This window comes from Misgurnus anguillicaudatus, chromosome 13 (assembly GCF_027580225.2).
Source record: "Misgurnus anguillicaudatus chromosome 13, ASM2758022v2, whole genome shotgun sequence".
Classification (NCBI taxonomy): Eukaryota; Metazoa; Chordata; class Actinopteri; order Cypriniformes; family Cobitidae; genus Misgurnus; species Misgurnus anguillicaudatus.
Window position 1 is genome coordinate 632650 of NC_073349.2, and position 23142 is coordinate 655791.

At 38.8% G+C, this 23142-nt stretch overlaps 1 protein-coding gene across 3 annotated transcripts in view; it reads left to right on the top strand.

Annotated features, from left to right (window-relative positions):
- Positions 1-22733, top strand: part of hm13 (histocompatibility (minor) 13) — a 125970-nt gene extending 103237 nt beyond the window's left edge. For 2 of the 3 annotated variants that reach the window (XM_055188970.2, XM_055188968.2), the window contains 2 exons: positions 12553-12741; positions 22061-22733. In XM_055188970.2, the coding sequence (XP_055044945.1) occupies positions 12553-12703 (151 nt within the window). In that variant the 3' untranslated portion in view covers positions 12704-12741; positions 22061-22733. The remainder of the gene's footprint in view (positions 1-12552; positions 12742-22060) is intronic. The other variant, XM_055188969.2, reaches the window with a different exon arrangement.
- Positions 22734-23142: the final 409 nt, after the last annotated feature.

Sequence of the window (23142 nt, forward strand, 5' to 3'; positions counted from 1 at the left end):
TACACAAACAACACACATCTCTGCTACAATTGACCATTTGAAGTTTGTTTCTATTACTTACCATTCTTGAACAATTACACCAAACATGATGTAAAGGCAAACTTCGAACAAGTCGAACAAGCCTAATAGCTTCTTTTACTGCTCAACCTGCTCTCAAATCAACTCAAGTAAACTTGAAGTTAGCCAGCAGACGAACCCAACCAAACGGTAACTACGCTTTTACCATCGCTGAAGGGGAAATCACCAAAACCCTTGATAAAAGATGACTAGAACCTGTGCAGTATGTGGATGTAAGGACAACAAAATTCAGTCCACTGGGAGTTTTTATTGTTTACATCAATGCAACCCTCAGTTGACACACCACTACTTGAAAATTAGAATATGCTGCCAGCACTTTCGTCAGGAGAACTTTGAGTACTGTTTTTAGCCCAATTTTCCCACGGACGCAGGTAATGCAAAATTATCAAACTATCTAAAACATCATTTGGCTTAGTTGATGCTTGTTTTGTGTAACAAAGGTAAACATACTACGTAGAAAATTATCATCATGTTGTTATTATGAACACAAGCAAAGCAAGCGAACGTTAGCTCATCCTGTGCAGCCGTCAATCAAAGAACGTTATCATCTACTGTCAATCATCTCGCCCCCAAGACCCGCCCCATTTAGAACGTTCAGAATATGTAGTCATGCATTTTTCTTCCGCGTCAAATCACCGTTACTGTAGCAGTTAAAAGCTTTAATTTTTTTATATAGTTACATATATGTGAGGAAATATAGTGTTGGAGCATAATGTTGTTATAGGGTGGACTACCTTCAACTTTCTACTTTTTTATAATTTTGTTTGCAATTTCTTTATTTGTAATTAGATTATTCCCACCACTTTTCTTGGTGATCCGAAAAATGTGATCCAAACCTTGAATTTTGTGATCCGTCACACCTCTAGAAGTGAAGGATGCTATTCTTAAGAATCTGTAAGGAATTGATTTATTGCAGCCACTACAGACATGTGGTCCAGTGCTAATATGACCTTAGTAGGATTGGCTATTATTAAGTTGGCTTTTCTAAATCCAACTCCTCCTAGAGCTTTAACTCTACATTCTCCAAACTCAGGTCAGACCTTCAGTCTGATCTGACTTGAGTTGCTATATCTTTTCTAACTGATGGGACCTTCCAAATTCCTAAACGGGGCGCTCAAACCACCCAAAATTCCCATTGACTTAACATTGAGACAAACTTTGACGGGTCATAGCTGCGAGTGAGAAACTTGTAGAAACTTGTGACTTACCACATCTAAGGAGTCTGACAGGCTGTGTAAGAACATACATCACAATGGGGTGTAAGCTGTACCCCTGGGGTGTAAGGGCCCCCCAAAATTTCCCATTGACTTATAATGGGGCAGGAAACATGCCCATATAAGGGAATAAAAGCGTCCCAGATGGAATATCTTTAGTTTAGAGCGTCGTAGAGACATGGGGGTGGGCTCATTTTACTCAGTCATCCAATCAGTCTCTCAGGATTGTCCCAGAGCTATTAAGCCACGCCCATAGCAACAATTTTGGGTACCCTAGCAACATCTCCCATAGACTACCATTATAAAAAGCCAAGATGGATATCTTTGCACCAGAGTGTCATAGAGACATAGGGGTGGGCTCATTTTACTCAGGCATCCAATCAGTCTCTTAGGATTCTTATTGAGGTATTAAGCCACGCCCCTAGCAACCAAATATGAGCACCCTAGCAACATAATAAACAAAGCCTTATATCTCTGGATCTGAACATCATAGAGACATGGGGGTTGGGTTTTTGGGTCATGTTAGCCTCATGCTAGCTTCATGCTAAGTCATACTTGCTTCATGCTAGTTTCATGCTAGCTTTATGCTAATTTCATAATAAATCTTGGTAACTTCATGTTAGCATCATGGTAGCTTCATGTTAATTCATGCTAGCTTCATGCTAATTCATGTTAACATCATGCTAGCTTCATGCTAATTCATGTTAGCATCATGCTAGTTTCATGCTAATTCATGTTAGCATCATGCTAGTTTCATGCTAATTCATGTTAGCATCGTGCTAGCTTCATGCTAATTCATGTTAGTATCATGCTAGCTTCATGGTAATTTGATGTTAGCATCATGCTAGCTTCATGTTAATTCATGTTAATTCATGCTAATTCATGTTAGTATCATGTTAGCTTCATTCTTATTCATGTTAGCTTCATGCTAATTCATGTTAGCATCATGCTAGCTTCATGCTAATTCATGCTAGCATCATGTTAATTCATTTTAGCATCATGCTAGCTTAATGTTAATTCATATTAGCATCATGCTAGCTTCATGCTTATTCATGTTAGCATCATGTTACTTCATGTTAACATCATGTTGGCTTCATGCTAATTCATGTTAGCATCATGCTAACTTCATGCTAATTCATGTTAACATCATGCTGGCTTCATGCTAATTCATGTTAGCATCATGCTACCTTCATGCTAATTCATGTTAGCATCATGCTAGCTTCATGCTAATTCATGTTAGCTTCGTTATGTCATGTTATCATCATGCTAAATTCATGTTGGCATCATGCTAGCTTCATGCTAATTCATGTTAGCATCATAGTAGCTTCATGATAATTCATGTTGGCATCATGCTAGCTTCATGCTTATTCATGTTAGCATCATGTTAATTCATGTTAACATCATGTTGGCTTCATGCTAATTCATGTTAGCATCATGCTAACTTCATGCTAATTCATGTTAACATCATGCTGGCTTCATGCTAATTCATGTTAGCATCATGCTACCTTCATGCTAATTCATGTTAGCATCATGCTAGCTTCATGCTAATTCATGTTAGCTTCGTTATGTCATGTTATCATCATGCTAAATTCATGTTGGCATCATGCTAGCTTTATGCTAATTCATGTTAGCTTCATGCTAACTTCATGCTAATCATGTTAGCATCATGCTAGCTTCATGCTAATCATGTTAGCATCATGCTAGCTTCATGCTAATCATGTTAGCATCATGCTAACTTCATGTTAAATCTTGTTAGCTTCATGTTAAATCTTGTTAGCTTCATGTTAGCATCATGCTAACTCCATGTTAAATCATGCTAACTTCATGCTACGTCAAGCTAACATCATGCTAAATTGTGCTAGATTCATGTCAAATCATGATTACTTCATGCTAGCTTCATGCTAAATCATGTTAGTTTCATGTTAAATGATCATGTTAGCTTTATGTTAAATCATGCTAGCTTATGTTTGCTTCATGCTAAATCATGCTAGCTGTTTTAAACTTTCAGGCCAGGCTTTCTCAAGCCAACTTAAAGTTTGTCTTCAAACTTTACTATCTAGTTTAAGGCCTGTTCTGGTATAGTCAGTTTATTTTGATTGCATTTTTATTTTCAGTTATTTTTCAGACACTTTATTGCGTTTATTTCTTATAAAGAATTTTCAGTTTTTGAAAGATGTATTCATTAAATAATTACTTTGAAATATGTGTTGTGTATTAATATTTACTGTCAGGTAAACCTGGCAAAAGAGTTAATTTAAATAATTACCCCAATGTGTGGAAATTATTTCATGAACAAAAAATTTATGAAAATGACATGTCAAAGCAGTAAAACAGACAATTAATCTTCATAATTGTCAAAGTCCTTTAACAGGCAATTAATCGCCACGGTTTTTAGACATTTAACCGTCAGCCAAATTTCATAATCGTGACAGCCCTAGTAAACAGTGAACTAGTCTAACTAGCCCTACATTGGAGGTAATAATGTGAAAAGGGATTCAAAATAAGTAACTTGATATAGAAGCATATGGCCTGTGGTAAATGCAAGCAAGCATTTTTTCCATCATACATTGTAGGAGCCATACATTGGGTTTGATCTTTCTATTATTATTATTATTATTATTCATTTCTTCTTATTCTGTCGTGTATGTGCACCTGCATTCGTGACGTCAATGTTTACTGTGGGTGGCACTCGGGGGTGTGGTGTTTGTATTAATGTGTGTGTGCTCACCTGTGCGGGGTGAGCTTGGGGAGAAACTTTTTGTTCACCGTCATCGTCTTCGCCGTGGTGCACTGTCTGTCTAAAGTATCTTTGCACATTTTATGAAGGACATCAATTAAAGTAAGTGCTTGTGTTTTCTAAACTCGTGAAAGAGAGAAATAAAGACATCCTATCATGTGCAATGGCTTAGCGTGACGCGTCTTCAATGTCTATCCTCATGTGTTCAGCCTGCTGCGGTTTGGTATGGTTTGGTTTTTGATTTTGATTAAATCTATGCCGCAATATTATGTCAACAAAAGGTTTCGTTGTTGAGCGGATTGTTTTGAACGTATTATCGGGACAACGCTGGATTTTTGAGATCGCTTTCAACTTTGTAAACGATTTACGTGAATGCACATTTAACTCGCGTAAAGCCCATTCATTCACAAATTGGCTGTTACGAAGTTTATTCAGTCATCACCGTCGCCTCTATTGAAACGTTTATGTCCATAAACATTGTGCATTGTCTGTCAAAGACAATATTGTATTCCCCGTTAGGTTTAGCAGCACTTTCACATAAGGTGATCGTTCTGTTATGTTTATTTTGGGATTTTTGGTAGTGTTTTGGTTTGTGTGTCAAGCGGGTGAAGCATTGTGCTTGGGAGTGCCGCCGTAGTTCTGGTTCTAAGACGGTTTGTCTGGTTCAAGACTATCGGTATTGAGGTACATAAATACCCACCGCTAGTATGCACAGAAGACTAGGGTTGAGTTTAGCTTAGCTTTGATGGATAAGTTAGGGGGAATCAAAGACAACGCATTGTACCTTGTTTAAGTGGAAACATAAGTGTTAAAGGGGTGCTGTGTTTAATGTTACAATATTTTTGTGATTTTATTTTATTATTTGTGAATAAAATGGAGTTGAATGCTAACAAGTCAGATGAGAAAAGACAAACAATACTTACACCCAAAGCTTTTGAATATAAATTGGAGCAACTCCAAGAAGAACGCCAAGCAAAAATAAGAAAGATTAAAGGTGTAATAAAAGAAATGAAAGACCTAATGCGTAATGGTAATGCCGATAATGCTGAAAAAATGTGGTCATATCTTGAAAATGTATCAAGCTTGTTTAATGAAGCAAGTCATCTTCATAGTGTCGTGATACCTATGCTTCCACATGAAGAACAAGAAAAACAAAATGCTTGGTTTGATAGTGTTGAAAAACATAAAACTGCTTTTGTGGAGGAGACAAATAAATGGCTGCTGGAGGCGCCAGACGCTCCAGTAGAGGGCGTTGTTTCTCCACATTTAGGATCTACCGTTCCTAATGATAATGAGGCATGCATAATTAAAATTGTGGAAAATGTGGTGGACGATGACATTAGGCCAAGTGATAGTGTCTCTAATGTGTCAGTGAGGTCGAAGAGATGCAGTACAGTAATGAGTAAATCTATGTCCACTACATCATCAGCCAGAATAAGGGCTGAGGCTGAGACAGCCGCTCTAATGGCTCGTCAAAGGCTGCTGAGTCAGAAGCATGCCCTGGAGGAACAGCAAGAACTGTTGAGGAGAAAGCAGGAGGAGCTGGACTTGGACATGGAGCTGGCAGCGTCTATGGCTAAAGTGAGTGTATTTAAGGCTTCTGAAGGATCTCGTATGTCTCTTGCTTCTGTGAAATCAGATGGAATGAATTCTTATTTGGAAAGAATGAAAAGAATACCGTTAAACCATGATGCTGCAACATTCGTGCCTGAGTTTAACCCTCAACCGTTGGCTGCTGAGGCTGTAGGGGAAGCTTCACTTTCAGGTTGTTCTGATGTGAGGTCCAAGACATCCGATAAACTTGAGCCGCCTGCTGTTGTGACCTAGGACGATCCATCCACATTGCTAAAAGGTGTCTCTAATCCACCAGTTACTCACCTTCAGTATGATGCTGCACCTGTAACAGTGAATAATTCTGGTCAGCGTTTTCTCACAGTTTTGGAAAGGCAAAATCAAATTACATCTTTATTGGTTGAACAGCAGTCACATTTTCTCTTACCTAAGCGAGACCTACAAGTTTTTGATGGTAATCCACTGCAATATCAAACCTTTATAAAAGGATTCGAACACAACATTGAAGGGAGAACACAAAGTCAGAAGGATTGTTTGTATTACCTCGAGCAATATACGAGAGGTCAGCCCAGGGATTTGGTCCAAAGCTGTCAACATCTGCCTCCGTCCCATGTATACACTAAGGCAAAGTCTCTGCTTCAGGAGCATTTTTGCGATCCATTCAAAGTAGCCTCTGCCTACATGGATAAGGCGCTTTTATAGCTGAAGATATCAAGGCTTTACAAGCATATAGTTTGCTTTTGCAGGAATGTTGTAACTCTATGGGAGTTGCTGTGACAGATCTGAACGTGCCTACAAATATGCAAATTATTGTGAAGAAACTGCCTTATAAGTTGCGGGAACATTGGAGAAGTGTGGCCTGTGATATTCAGCAGAAGTTTGGTCGTAGAGTTAAATTTTTGGACATTGTAGAGTTTGTTAAGAGGCAACTTAAGATTGCAAGTGACCCTCTTTTTGGAAATATACATCTACATCAGGAAGAAAAGAATTAAACATGGTCAAGTCTCAAACTAGTTCAAAGGTTAGAGGCAGTAGTTTTGCCACTACTGTAACACCTGCTGAGAAGAAAGTGGAGTCTGGGTATAAAAGGCAGAAAGACTTACTGGTGAAAGTTTGTTTGTTTTGTGGTGCTGGGCATTCATTAGATGTTTGCCGCCTTTTGCAAAAACAAACACAAAATGAAAAAATGTCTTTTTTGAAGGAAAATCGTCTGTGCTTTGGATGTCTGTGCACTGGGCACATGAGTAAAGACTGCAAAAAACGTCTAATATGTAGTGTATGCAGCTATAGGCATCCCACGTTGTTGCATATTTACCCCAAAGCAAAAGAAAAGGTTTTGACTCAGGCAAATGGTGACTTGGAAATGGTCAGAGATGGTGCCGTGGTGTCTGTTCAGTCCAGTGGCTTGACTGGGGCCAGTAAGCAGGACTGTACGCTGTCTATTCTGCCTGTTCAGGTGAAATCCAAAAGGGGGCAAGAGACCTTGGTCACAGATGCGTTTTTTTTATCCGGGAATACCGCCTCATTTTGTACGGAGCGACTCATGACCCGACTCAATCTTACTGGGACAAAGTTGGGAATTCTACATAGAACTATGGGACAAGAGAAAGTAGTGGACAGTTAAAAGTTGTCAGACTTAGAAGTCACTGGGATGGATTCCAACAACTTTTGTGGCCTGCCTGAGATTTTTACTCAACAGAGCATGCCAGTGCATCGAGGTAATATTCCGCAATTAAAGGACATCCAAAGATGGCCGCACCTGAGACACATAAAAATACCAGAGATCGATGCTGATGTTGACCTTCTGATTGGTACTAATGTCCCTCAAGCTCTGGAGCCATGGCAGGTTGTTCGTTCAGTGAATGGGGGTCCATATGCGATTAAGACCATCCTGGGTTGGACAGTGAATGGCCCGCTCCATGGAGATTGTCATATCAGTGATCAAAAGTGTTTGCCGCCTGACATCACAGTCAATCGGATATCAGTGGCGAGGCTTGATGAGCTTTGGGAGAAGCAACTGAAGGTGGATTTTCCTGAAACTCTGCAGGATGAACAACTTGGTCTGTCAAGGGATGATAAACGCTTCCTTGAGTTAGTCTCTGAGTCTACCAAACTCATCAATGGTCATTACAATGTTGGTTTGCCGGTAAGACAAAGATACCTCAACATGCCAAATAACAAGACCGTTGTAGAACAGCGTGCATTGAGTCTCAAAAAACGTTTGAGTAAAGATCTATCTTTTTGTTCTGATTACATCACATTTATGTCCAATATGCTGGCTAATGGCTATGCAGAGAGAGTTCCATCTGATCAGCTGACCCGTTGCGATGGAAGGGTGTGGTATATACCCCATCATGGAGTGTATCATCATAAAAAGAAAAAACTACGAGTAGTCTTTGATTGTGGGGCAACGTTTCAAGGGACATCTTTAAACTTACAGCTTCTTCAAGGACCAGATCTCACAAATTTGTTAGTAGGAGTCCTCACAAGATTCCGCAAACAGCCTGTGGTGCTCATGGCAGACATTGAGGCCATGTATCATCAGGTCAAGGTGCCGGCTGAAGACTCTGATTTGTTGAGATTTCTCTGGTGGCCTGATGGAGATTGCAGTCAGGAGCTAATGGAATACAGAATGCTGGCTCATTTGTTCAGCGCTACTTCCTCACCTAGTTGTGCCTGTTTCGCCCTGAGGAAGTGTGCTGAAGACAATCAAAAGTGCTTCAGTCCTATGGCAGTTAACACTGTCCTGCACCATTTCTACGTTGATGACTGTTTGGTGTCTGTCGACTCTGAGGAGGAAGCAATATCTTTATGTCAAGAGCTTAGTGCTTTGTGTGCTAAAGGTGGTTTTAAGCTCACAAAATGGATCAGTAACCGACGCAATGTTCTTGCTACCATTCCTCAGGAGGACCGAGCCAAGGAGGTGAAAGATCTGAATCTGAATAGTGATGCTTTGCCGGTAGAGCATGCCTTGGGTGTGCAGTGGTGTGTCCAATCTGATTCATTCAAGTTTAAAATCACACTTAAAAACCATCCACTCACAAGAAGAGGAATTTTGTCTGTGACTAGTTCGATCTATGACCCTCTTGGTTTCTTGGCACCTGTTGTTTTGTCTGCGAAGAAAATCCTACAAGATCTTTGTAGGAAATGTTTGGGATGGGATGATCCTTTGCCATCTTCTGTTGCTGGAGAATGGATGACTTGGTTGGAAGACCTTCATGACCTTGAAAATTGGGAGGTCAGTAGGTGTTTAAAGCCTTTGGATTGTGGCCGTCTTGTCTCTGCTCAGCTCCATCACTTTGCAGATGCAAATGAGGAAGGGTTTGGGACTGTGACTTACCTGTTGCTTCATGACGATAGAGGGCGGACTCATACTGCTTTTGTAATGGGAAAGGCACGAGTAGCTCCACTAAAACTTGTCTCTATTCCACGTATGGAGCTGACTGCCACGGTGGTTGCTAGCAGAATGGACAAGTTGTGGAGAAAGGAGCAGCAAATGGACCTTCAACAGTCGGTCTTTTAGACAGACAGCACTTCTGTCTTAAAATATATAAAAAATGAAACATCCAGATTTAAGATCTTCGTAGCAAACAGAGTGTCTGAGATATTGAAAATGTCTAACATATCCCAATGGAGGTATGTCAATACATTAATCAACCCTGCAGATCTAGCCTCCAGAGGTGTTAAAGTTCAGTCATTGCTTAAGACTAGTGCATGGCTCTGTGGTCCTGACTTTCTTCATGAGCCTGAGAGTAGGTGGCCCGAAAATCCTAAGACATTGGAAAATCCTCTTGTTGAAGACCCAGAAGTCAAGATTGTGATGGTGAATGCTGTTCAAGTTGAGCAGGTCAGTCCAGTGAAAAAGCTCATTGATCACTTTTCCTCCTGGCTCCATCTTAAAAGAGCTATCGGTTGGTTCCTTAAGTTTAAGACCTTGCTTCTGTTTCTGGTGAGACATCGAAAGCTGCTGAGAAAAACCCTTTCTAAATTGGACCAAAGTGCTGAGCAGTTGGAGAAAGAGCTACAGGTCCAGATGAAAGCGGTTAAGGCTCAAGTACCAAAGAGTGTTCTGTCCATGGAGGATATGGTTGTAGCAGAGTCGGATATTATTTGTTTTTGTCCGAAAACAAGGTTTCCGGAAAAACTGGCGAACTTGGAAAAAGGAGTGTGTGAGAAGAACAAGTCACCTCTACAAGCTTAACCCCATCCTGGATGGTGATCTCATTAGGGTTGGAGGACGGCTTAGTAGAGCAGCAATGCCAGTTGAAGCAAAACATCCAATTATCCTGGCTAAAGATCAACATATCTCTAATCTTATTCTTCGTCATGTACACCAAGAAACAGGCCATGGTGGACGCAACCATATGCTTTCTCATCTACGTCAGAAGTATTGAATTCCTGGTGCTTGTGCTGCCATCAGAAAGGTTTTGACTAAGTGTGTCATCTGTCATAGATTGTCTGCTTTACCTGGATGTCAGAAAATGGCTGACATTCCTTGCAGCAGAATAACTCCTGATGAGCCTCCTTTCAGTCGAGTTGGTTTGGACTGCTTTGGTCCGTTTGATGTTAAACGTGGAAGAGCTGTGGTCAAGAGGTATGGATTAATCTTTACATGCTTAGCGATGCAAGCCATACACCTTGAAGTTCTTTCATCGTTGGACACTGACTCTTTCATCAATGATTTCAGAAGGTTTGTGGCGAGACGTGGTCAAGTCTTGGAAATCCATTCAGATAATGGTACTAACTTCGTAGACGCTAAACGAGAATTGAGGAAGGCCATTGAGAATCTGAATCACAACCTCATAAATGACACATTGTTACAGAAGAGTGTGAAATGGGTTTTTAATCCCCCAGCAGCATCACACCATGGAGGTGTTTGGGAAAGGTTAATTCGGTCAGTCCGTAAAGTGCTAAACTCTGTTTTGAAGACTCAGACTCTGGATGAAGAAGGTTTGGTGACAGTGTTTTGTGAGGCTGAAGCGATTGTTAATAGCCGTCCATTAACAAAGGCATCAACAGATCCTCAAGATTTGGAGGCATTGACCCCCAATCATCTACTTCTGCTTAAGACAAAGCCATTGTTGCCCCCAGGGTTGTTTGAGAAGGAGGATGTTTATGCTCGTCGTCGCTGGAAACAAGTGCAGTATATGTCGGATTTGTTCTGGAAGCGCTGGGTAAAGGAGTACCTTCCTGGACTTCAGGAGCGTCAGAAGTGGAATACTGCCAAAAGAAACTTTGTTCCAGGAGATCTTGTGGTGTTGGTGGATGATATGGCACCTCGTAATACTTGGATTATAGGAAGGATTTTGGATACCGTTACGGACAAAAATGGACTGGTACGAAGTGCACGGATCAAAACTAAAACCAGACTGATCAGTTCACTTTGCATGTCTTACTGGTGTCTGTCTCCCACAAGGTGTTAGTGGTGGTCAATTATTACTATGAAATAATTTGGGGCCGGAATGTAGGAGCCATACATTGGGTTTGATCTTTCTATTATTATTATTATTATTATTAATTTATTCTTATTCTGTCGTGTATGTGCACCTGCATTCGTGACGTCATTGCTTACTGTGGGTGGCACTCGGGGGTGTGGTGTTTGTATTAGTGTGTGTGTGCTCAACTGTGTTTTTGGATCATGGCTGCGGGGTGAGCATGGGGAGAAACTTTTTGTTCACCGTCATCGTCTTCGCCGTGGTTGTCTGAAGTATCTTTCCACATTTTATGAAGTACATCAAAAAGTAAGTGCTTGTGTTTTCTAAACTCGTGAAAGAGAGAACTAAAGACATCCCATCGTGTGCAATGGCTTAGCGCAGTGCTTCTCAAATAGTGGGGCGGGACCCCCAGGGGGGGCTCGAAGCAACACCAGGGGGGGGCGTGCGAGACCCCGGGGAAAACACTTTTTCAGGAAGTGATTTTTTTGCACCGTCACTTAAAGACATTACACCCCAAACACGGTGATTATTATTATTTTTTGATTATATTTAATTAAATTTTTCAGTATCAAATGGTCAAAAAATATACTGTAAATAAGGTTTGATTTTTTTATTTCAGGCAAATTGATGTATTTTAAGTTTTTTTTTGTTACAGACTAAAAAACAATGTTAATAAAGTTATTCTTTGTTGTAAGTTGATTGATATTTCTTTTTTTGTGTTTTCTTTAATGTTAATAAGGATACAATGCTTTGCAGATGTGTAATTTTATAGACAAATTATACTATTTACAGTCGTGGCGGAGAGTTGGGGGGGCGCGAAATGTTTACTTCTTTCTTAGGGGGGCGTGACAGAAAATAATTGAGAAGCACTGGCTTAGTGTGACGCGTCTTCAATGTCTATCCTCATGTGTTCAGCCTGCTGCAGTTTGGTATGGTTTGGTTTTTGATTTTGATTAAATCTATGCCGCAATATACATGTTAGGCGTGTCCTCGAATAAGGATTTACATATTCCAATCAGAATTGTCAATTTTTTTTATAGTCGGCTAATAGTGGAATCAGCTATTTGTGTGTGCATGGGTCGGGAGGGGGCCAGACAAGGTAGTCAACAAATGGTTAACACTTTTTTTTCTTTCACAAGCAGCACACAAAAACAATGTTCTGATAAAGTGTCTTTCAAGTGAAAAACAAAAACATGTCCTGATACAACTTTTTCATTTCCATTTCCATTTACAAGATATTGCAGAAACAACTGCCAACGCAACAAACTCATTTGTTGGTGTTTGTTGGATCAGTGTGAATTGGCCTTAACAAAAGCTTCCAATTCAGTTAATAAACTACCTTAATGTATCTCCATAGGCTATGAAACATTTTTGATAGCCTTTTTCTTACTAAATCTACTAAATCTTCTTTACCTGATGTCTTTTTCTGTTTTCTGTTTTTGTTTCCATCTTTTCCTCATCCGTTGTCCTCCTTTCTGTTTTCTCTCTCTTTCTTGTGTCCTCCTCTGGCAAGCAGCTATGAGTCAACAGATGAGGTTTTGCCACACAGCCCACGGCTCAGTAATTTTCCCACAGTTTCAGGCTCTCCAGCTAGTCTGGCTAACTCCATGCAGAGTTTCGCCCTCTCTTCCCCTCGTTGCCGTCGGCGCACATCCCCTGACATGTAAAGACTTCGCTTCTCCTTTCCATTCTGTCCACTTTGCAGGTATCGCATCAGAATTCAACATCCTGTTAATGCTTAGAGTCCCTGTAGCCCTGTGTTCATTTCAGAAAATTCCATTCACTTCATTTTAATACTTCACCCAAATATAAACATGTATTTGCCCACCCTTTCGCTCTCAAGGTGTTGTTTCAAACTTTTGTTCTGCTTCCTTATAAGAAGATGCTTTGAGTATGTGATTTTTAACAAAAGCAAAACCTGTCGTCTTTGCTCGAGAATGATGTCAGTTGCGATTTTCTGACATATACCATGCCGATCAAGTAAAGGTACTGTTGGAAAGCAAGTTTTTTTTTGGATCAGGGTTACCATTCCAAATCGTACTGTATTGGTAGAAAGTAGCCATGATGGTGACCATTGAGGTCTTGGTCACCTCTCTTACTAAGGCCCTTCTTTCTCGATTGCTCAGTTTGCTGGTGACCAGTTATTGGATTTTTTGTAGCCTTTTCCAGATCTGTGCATTGCAACAATCCTGAGCTCAGCAGGCAGTTGTTTTGACCTCATGGCTTAGTTTTTGCTCTGATGTGCATTGTCTCCAATGGACTCCATTCAAGGTATAGAAACATTCCACAACAGTCAAGATAAATAGGAGGTACTTGAGCTAAATTTCAAGTGCTGTTACAAAGGGTCTATTTAACGTCAAGATGATATTTCATTATGGGGAGGGCGCTGTAGATTGAGAATACTGTTAAACTAAATCAGGGGTGTCAAACTCATTTTAGGCTGAGGGCCGGATGGTAAATAATGCCATGATGTGAGGGCCGGATAATTTTTTTAAACCTTAGTGTGCTGATAATTGTGTTAATATTAACTAAACAAACCAATTAATTAGTTTGTTCAGCAAGAAAACTAGAGAAACACACAGCTCTTTGAAAACTACATTTCATAAGGTCACACTCATACTGTACATATTATACACACAAATTTACATCTGTACAAAATCCACTGGCCTTAGGTTGAAAAGCCTTAATTTAACTTCTTTTGCATTATTCCTTAATGCCAAAATTATTTATAAATCATTCACTTTTCTTTGGAATATATTTGTAATGAGGACAGTCATTTAGAAAATGAAAATGCTAGATGGGGCAGTGGCCCAAACCAAAAAGGGCACTAAGGGGGGTGGTACTATTACACTCTTAAAACGAATGTGTTAAATTAACACATCTTGTGTCTAGTTAAGGACAACACATCTAGTGTGTTGTCCTTAATTTAACACATCTCTGTGTTATTTTTAGAACAACACACTTTGTGTTGTTTTAACACATCTTGTGTTGTCCCTTTTATTTATATGAACTCTAAATCAGCACGAAATGACACATAATGTGTTAAAATTAACACATAATGTGTTAAATAGTTTAACACAAAGCAATGTGTTAAAATTAACACACCCTGGATGTGTTAATTTTAACACATTGCTTTGTGTTAAACTATTTAACACATTATGTGTTGTTTTTAACACATTATGTGTCATTTAAGTTCATAAAAAATAAAAGGGACAACACAAGATGTGTTAAAACAACACAAAGTGTGTTGTTCCAAAAATAACACAGAGATGTGTTAAATTAAGGACAACACACTAGATGTGTTGTCCTTAACTAGACACAAGATGTGTTAATTTAACACATTCATTTTAAGAGTGTATTATGGTTTTAGTAAAGTATTATAAATATAATGTGTTATATTAGTAGCATGTGATTATAATGGGAAATATAATAACAAGAATTAAAGTGTGACAATCTGCTAAAACGGACAGAAAAGATGATACAAAAAATCACACATGGGACAATAATTTGCATGGGGAACATCAAAATTTCTTTTCTAGACACCTTAAGGATTACAAAAATCTAGGTTAAAAAAATATACCTTTCGGGTGCAGGTGAACCCCCCCTTCCTACCCTACTACTAAGTGTCGGTTACGTTTAATAAAAAAATACACAGCATGTTCTCAACTTCAAGTAAGTCTATTTAAAGTTTTATTTTTGAACAGTTGTTTGAAATGCATCGAATCATTATTTAAAATAATTTGTGAATTGCCTAAATCATAAAAGCAGCCGGTTGAACCTGCAGTAATGTTTTTCATTTATGGCAGCAGTCCACTCTGCATATTTTTTAAGAGAATGTTGCACTACTGTTGCTGTTTTTTATTTTGCACGAAACTTAATGACAATGAATAAGAAATATTGCTGACTTGTGCGTTTCAGGCGCTCTCTTTACATTTGTCTGTTATTTGGCGTTAAATGGAAACGTCTTTTTTAGACATGGAAAAGCGATTTTACAATCGATTCAATGAACACTTATATATTAAAAATCGAAAATGATTTTTTCACAAAAGTGACAGCCCTAGTATTTAGAGCTTTTTGAGTAGTTACAACGTATATGCAGGGTCCGAAATTAACTTTTTGGCTCACCTGCCACGGGGACTGGTAGATGAAAAAATCCACCAGCCAAACACATTTTTTACCGGCCAGAATAATAAACAGCCTTTTTTGTCACATGTACATTAATTTAATTTGCTGCATTCATGGCAGGGCTCGCAAAATTTCAAAATCCCTGGTAGCCCTTGGGCAGGCACTCTTCAGTTTTTGGTAGCCCAAAATAATGCAAGTAGCCCGAATAAAAAATACAGTAATTTTAATGTAGAATATTAAGACAAAACACAAATTTGTTGTTGTTTTGATGCTGTTGTTTTTTAAACAAACAAAAAGACTGGATTTCCATGTAAACCAACTTTTCCTGCTCATCCCCACACACCAGATTTAATCACCATTTAAAAGTGGTTTAGTGGGTCAACAAACTCACAGTTTGGATCATCCAGTTACAGATTGGATAATTTTTTCGATCAGAAAAACAGGGGCTACTGTCGCTTTAAGAGAGATTCTGCACAGAGTCACTCTCTTCACTGCCCGTACAATCTATATCACTTTAAAGTTTGCTGCGAGAGATTAAATTTTCTTACGTGAGGATAGTAATGACTGACAGGACGAAGTTGGAGGATTTGCCAAACAAATCCATGACAAATCATGACGGATTGCTTCCTGTACTGCGTCTTTTCGCGCGATCGCGAAAGTAAAACTCGAGCGCGCGCTCAAACGTAATTTAAATTCCCAATGCCTGAATTTCATACACCATTATTACCCATCCAAATCTGTGAAAGAATGCATAAGCATTTAAATATATGTTTTCCTCCCTATAAGTCAAGATAGCCCGACGTACAGGGCGGGGATGCATTTTGATAGCTAATATGCAGATAGCTGCAGACCGCAAGTTACCTGCAGTACTAGCTAGAAACAGACCGTCTCTAGTGCGAGACTTGGAGCGTAGAGACGTTCTGCGGCTAGCTCACCTCGTTCCCAGAGCAGTTACTGGCAAACACATTATATTGCATAAATATTTTGGTATGAAAATCACCCGCCAGTGTGGCGGGTAGCCTTTTGAATTTAGTCGCCAAACGGAAAATCTACCCGCATTTGGCGCTTGGCGGGTGTTAATTTCGGACCCTGCGTATATGTAATGTAAACAACACACTGTTTGGTTGTAAAACATGTACTATCTATCTTGGACATTTGAAAATGTTGAAATCTTTTCACATTAGATGTCTTTTAACTAAGATGGCTTGTCATGTTTTGAGAATGACATCAGGTTGCTTCCATGTGCAGATGTGGCCTTTAAAACTGTGCGTCATAGGGAGAAGAATCACAGGCGCACTTCTGGCATTCTGTGGCATTAGGTAGAAAGATAATTAAATCTCTGGTGCAGGAAATACCAAACCTGTAGATGGCAGTCATGTTTCATGTATTCTGATGCCAATATGTGTGATCGACTTCATGGAAACTGACATTGCGTGTACTGTATTATATTAAAGTAACACGAGACCACAGGGATTGTCAGTGCTCTGGCAGTACTTTCATGTCATACACATACATGCTTTTTAGCAAACATTTGTTGAAGTTGATGGAAGTTAATAAACAGTCACACATTCTTCATCCATTTCAGCATACTTCTTCATTACTTTTAGTCAAAAACCTAGTGTATTTGGGTTAAAAAAAATCGACATGATATTCGACTCATACACGCATCATTTTTCTATTCTTTTTCTATGATTTGAAACTGAAAAAGAGACGTGGCCTATAGCTTTAAACCGGTAATTCTTAATGGATTGAGGCTATGATTATGATTTTTTAATTCTTAATGGATTGAGGCTATGATTATGATTTTTTTAAAGAACACGAAATAATATATTTTGACTTCCATAGTAGGAATAACAAATGTGATGGACTGGGCTTACCATCATAATATTTGTTTTCCTACTATGGAAGTTATGGAATGGTTACAATCAGCTGTGTGCTTCCCATCTAGGTATGTGCATTTGTCTTTTTTCCATTTCGATTAATCCATAGGTCTGAAAAATTAGTACTTCATTAATTAGGGGCGGGGCAATCTAAGGGGCAGGGCATACGCACCATGGTGAAAATGGAAAATGATTTATTATTATTATTATTATTATTATTATTATTATTATTATTATTATTATTATTATTATTATTATTAAAAACAGTCTAATAAAACTTAATTTTGAAGAAACTATGACAGAACAATGAACACATGCTAGATTATTAATGAGTTACATATTTTTAACAGAAACCTTTAACAGGAATGGCTGCGTGATGAAGTGGAACTAAAGGGTTAATAAACACAAACTGAAGCGCTTTCTATATATGACACACTCTACATAATATCAAGCCTTGATACAATATAAATGTACTATACAACGTGCATCTATCTGCACAAAATGCAAGACTTTAAGTTCTTTACTGGACGGAAAGTTTAACTGTTGTGGATGTGCACCATAACAGCGGGCTTTTAAACACGTCTAGTCAAAACACAAACTTTGACATTAAAGGGGCAATGAAGCTGTTGATTTTGTTGTATACTGTTGTCTGAGGTCTACTTATGATGTTCGCATGGTTTTTACATTCAAAAACATCAAAACGTCTTTTCTGACTTCTGGCGAGAACACATGGTTTTTAGCCTTTCAGTGATAAAACTAAAGCGGCTGATCTCCGCAGTTTCATTTTGCAAGCGTGTGAAAGTTGTGCGATCTTATTTCATCAATTGCACTGAAAATTCAGAGAAAGCTCTAAAATATAGATGTACAAAACACTGTACAGCATGTTTATTTAAACACAAGCAGCGGACTCCGACATAATATTAGTTTGCGTCCATATAAACTCATCATTACTCTCGCTCGCGTTTAAATGACAGCGGAGAGACTCGACAGACCGCCCCCTCAAAGTATTCCGGACAAAAGAGACGGATTTAAATACCAGGTGTAAACGTGATGTGTCTCTCGTCCACTTGTGATCCGATAGATGTGAACACATCTTAATACCAAGTGTAAACAGCCCCTTTGCTATATTTTAGCTAGGGATGCTCCGATCGATCGGCCGCTGATCGGTATCGGCCGATAATGGCATTAAAAACTCGATCGGTGCTCGCTAAATCTGCCATATCTCATAAACCGATCTTTCTGTATACTTTTGTCATCAAAAGGATCCTGAATGCGGCTGCAATTAAAGACATTTTTTACGTAGCGCGAGCATTTTTACAACCTGTTGCTCATGTGCAGCGTGCAGATTTGTATGTCTCTCTTTGCCTTTACAGAGATATGCGTATTTTCTATGAGGATCGCGCTCCGGTAAACAGCGCGAGGCGTCTTCACATCCCCATCAAACAGCGTATACAACACATATCTATCACGGACAATTGCATCCTCATGCCAAAAGTTTCTTATTTGCATGCGTCTTAAAGTTTTGAGCATTTAAACTTTCCGTGTGTCTCAATCAGCTCCCTTGTTCAGTACTCAGGGCACTGATCAGGGAGTCGGCCCATTTTAAGGGCTGTCTCAATCGCAAAATCCGTTCAGTGCACTGGAACGTTCGTTCCCTAAAAATTCCCACAATGCAACCCAAAAACCAGTGAGCATCGATGGTCCCCATGTTCCCTAACCGGAAATCACGTGACCTTTTCTGAAGCTCGCCAACCGAACATCACGTGATCCAACTCAATAAACTTTATGAAATGTTACAGAACTTTTATAAAGACAAACGTTTGTTTTAGTTGTATATAAACACACATTGCTACACAGTAAGGGCTATCAACTCAATATTTAAAATAATATTTATTTAAAATTGTAAATATATTTATTACATTTAAAATGTAATTATATGCCTCCAATTTTATGCACAGATATGTAAGAGAATAATGACAGCATTTTTCACAATGTACTGTTTTTAAAATTAAGTCAGAGAGATGTTGGTTTTGCCGGTTGTTGATGAGTAACAGCTGTGCGTGATTACAACGCGCTTAAGCAGCCACGTGACAGAAAAATAAGTGAACATTGTCCCAATGTGAAGTGAGCTAGGGTCCTTACCAGTGCCCGAACCTGTGTACACAATATACTGATTCACGACCTCGGGAGCTAGGGAACGAATTGAGACACAGGGTTTTATTTTCCTCACAGCTGCTTGTCTGCGTTCAGCCGCCGCCCACACACACAGCAGCCTGTCGTCAGTGCACGTGAGCAGAGCGATCTCTCTCTCTCACGTCTTAAAGCTGCAGTAACCTAATTCATCTCTGAATAAAATCACTCTCTGCTCTTGACTAAAGAATTTTTATACTTCATACGAATGCGTGTATATTTAATTAATACAGTAAAGTCTGTGAAGTGTTTTATTTTCAGTACTTTTAGGAGACATAAGCCTTTTTAAAGCCATATTAAATTTCTCTTTGCAGAATAAATATTTGTTGTGCTTATTTATTTGAGTCTCTATTAAAACAATAATATACCTAATTACTGCAAGTAATATAACAAAGGCAACATCCGTGGTATTATTTTATTTAGAAAGATTGTAACAGCTTTAAAAAAATCGGTATCGGCCGATCACGGAGATTACAAATCGGTGATCGGTATCGGCTGCAAAAATCCTGATCGGAGCATCCCTAATTTTAGCTATTAGCTGTGCCGTGTCGTCCTCTCACCTGTTATCGTCAAGATGTTATGGTCTTTCTGGTATCTCTTGACATTAAATATGAGATGATAACCCATTGAACTTGTGACAGGGCTCTTGACTGACTGTATTTTCATCTTACCAAAGTAAATCCAAAAAATGCCTCAGTGATGTGTGTTCAGCTTCACAGCGTTGCTCAGATCGGCGGGGTTGCCATGGCATGGGTGCGCTTAGGAAGCGGACTTATCTGTTTGCTTTTGAATTTTGCATCATACTGATGTCATACACCGATCTGTGCAGCTCAACACTACGTCAAACATGCAGCCAGTCTTTAATACCGCAGGTGCTTGTAACCATAACCAGACGTCCAAATGCGGCATAACCACAAAAAAAAATCGCACAACCCCACACGATCATCGTTTTCGTGAACGATCGTCAATGCCACGTGCCTATCCCTATAACCATCATTTATAAAAATATCTTATTTTGTGTTCATTAGAAAAAAGAAATTCATATAGATTTAGAACAACACGAGGATGAGAATATTATGACAGAATTAACATTTTTGGGAGAACTATCCCTTTAATAGTTTTAACATGCGCGTTTCTTTATTACTGTACTCCCTTTTTTATGCGTTTCACTTTACATCTATGAAACACGATATAAAATGCCCAATGGTGTTTTTATGCTATTAACTAGGGTTGTCTTTGAAGGTATTTCCCTTGCGGTGATTTTGCATTGCCCACTAGTGCGATATAAAGTTTTACCGCCTTTATTTTTCCTGATTGTAGTGCTAAGTAAATAAACACTATTGCTTTTATTAGGTATAATATATTGTTGTTTTTTAAATAACAAATATGCCAATTTTAAAACAAATTAAATATTTATTTATTTATTTATTTATTTATTTATTTATTAGTAAATCCACAACGAGTAGTAATGAGGTAGAAAGCAATGTAAGCTCCACGTCTCTAGGAGGACTGCTCCTGACTGGTGTTAGAAAACAATCATATAACCACATAAACTAAATTAGACTAGAAACTGTACAGTACAATTTATATGCAACAAGTGACTTAATGATATTCATATTAAGCAATCAAGTAGTAAGTTACCATTGATAGAATTGCACATTGCTTTGGAAACTGTAATTTTTTTATACTAAAGTACTTTGAAAAGGAAGTGGGTTTTTTATTGTTGCAGCATCTTGGATAACCCTCTGTGCAACTGCATTTAGTACAACACATCAAAGCTTGAGGGCAGGGATGGGGAACCCTGGTCCTGAAGGGCCACTGTCCTGCAGAGTTTACTTCCAACCCTAATTAAGCACACCTTAAATTAAAGTCTTCAGAATTACTTGGAAATAGAATTCAGGTATGTTTGGTTAGGGTTTGAACTAAACACTGCGGGACAGTGGCCCTCCAGGACCCAGGGTTCCCCACTCCTGCTTGAGGGTATAGGCCAGGGCTATTAAAATCCCACCCTGGAGGGCCGGAGCACTGCACAGCCCAGCTCCAACCCTAATCAAACTTAACCACCTGTGATTGTCTAGTGATCATGAAGACCTTGGCTGCGTCCGAAAACTCTAAATTGCTGCCTTCTGAGGCAGCTTTCCAAGGCAGGAAGCCATCAAGGCATGTCCGAATTCAATGTTAGGTTTACTTCCTGTCTCCTGAGATACCTATCCGTGGGCGTACAATAAGAATGTGATTGGTCGAGCCTGGTCGAATAAAGGTAGATTTTCACTTTTTACACCTTAAATTGCATTTCTAGCGAGAGGTTAGTATTGTAGTTTTCAAATATGTGATTAGTTATCACAAAGGCACTCTCTGTTTATATTTCAAACACGCTGCCTTTGAAGTGCGTCCGAAAGCCTTACTCCGAGCTGCCTTCATGCCTCCGAAGTCATTTCCTCATGAGGCAACGAGTCACTGCCTTGAGTTTTCGGACGCAGCCTTTGATTAGCTTGCTCAGGTGTGTTTGATCAGGGTTGGAGCCAAACTCTGGAGTGCTCCGGCCCTCCAGGGTAAGATTTGAATAGCGGTGGCCATACAGTACGATTTGCATCACACCACTGTACACTGACCCTTTGTATGCGTAAAAAGTGAAGAATACCCAACCCTTTTAATGTGTATACTCGACGTCCCAGATACCTCTTGTTACTGCTCTTGTATTTGTAGCACATTAAATCTTTTACCTTTTTTTTCTTACTTGTGTAATGTCAAATTTTCTAGCTTGACATGTATGTGACTAATTGCCATCAGTACGCTATTAAGCTCACTTCTTATGTGCAATTTTTTCAGGTACGAGGAGTCTTCACCGGATGACGGACCATTGAAAGAAGAAATGACAGAAACTGACAAAGACAAATAGGTGTGAAATAAGTCCTCATTTATGCCCTTGGTTTGTCCTGAGTTTGTCATAGCACAGTTCTGGAAACCTGTCACAATCTGCATTTGCTAATGGCAAACTGTTCTGTACTTCAAACTTGTACAGTAGCTTTTTCAGTGCCTGTATCTCTTCTTTGTTTTTGTTTTTTATTTCACTGCGTTCCACATTCTTACTCAATAATTTAATTGGATTGGATATTTAATTTTTATTTGTGAAGTGTAGATGACAGAATTTGTATGTTAAATGTCATGCTGAGCAGATTTTTTTTTACGAATCGGTCTTATACCGCATGGATTCACAAGTAGCAGTTTTCCCCCTCTAGGATCATAATTTGTATAATTAAAAACCAAAGTTGGACCAAATATTCCTCAATTTTGGAATGTTCTCACAATTTCAGACTTTAAATTGACCAGTTATTATTCCATATTGAGGACAGATCTGATGTGTTCAATTCATGCTTAGGTTGGTTCAGTTAGCAATATTTTACAATTTCTTGTGTAATCTGTGTGAATGTAAAGTGCAAGTTGAAACTTAAACTTAAACTCAATTATTTTTTCTTTGCATTAAAATGCTTTTTACCATCAATAGAGGAATATTATTATCCGTGTTTGCTTGACTGTCTTTTTATACAGAAATCAAAGGAAAATGTGCAAAGACTCACAACAGAGGATTTGCAATGATCAATATACAAATGTGAAGTGATGGTCATTTTAGTGTAAACAGTTCAATGACATGACCTGCATGTTTTTGTGTCTGGGGCATTATGTACTATAAAAATAACTTGATACATTTATGACGTCACTTTATTCTATGAAACCCATTTAGTTTAAGTACAAATTCAGTAATAGTAAATACTCATATTTTGTTTTAAGTATTTGAAGAGTTTGGTTCCAAAACGCAATAAATCCATTTTGACAAATTTCGGTAAAAGCGTGTTTTCTATACCAAGAAAGTGACAAGATGAAAACCACTATTTTCTGTTATCATCTTTAGG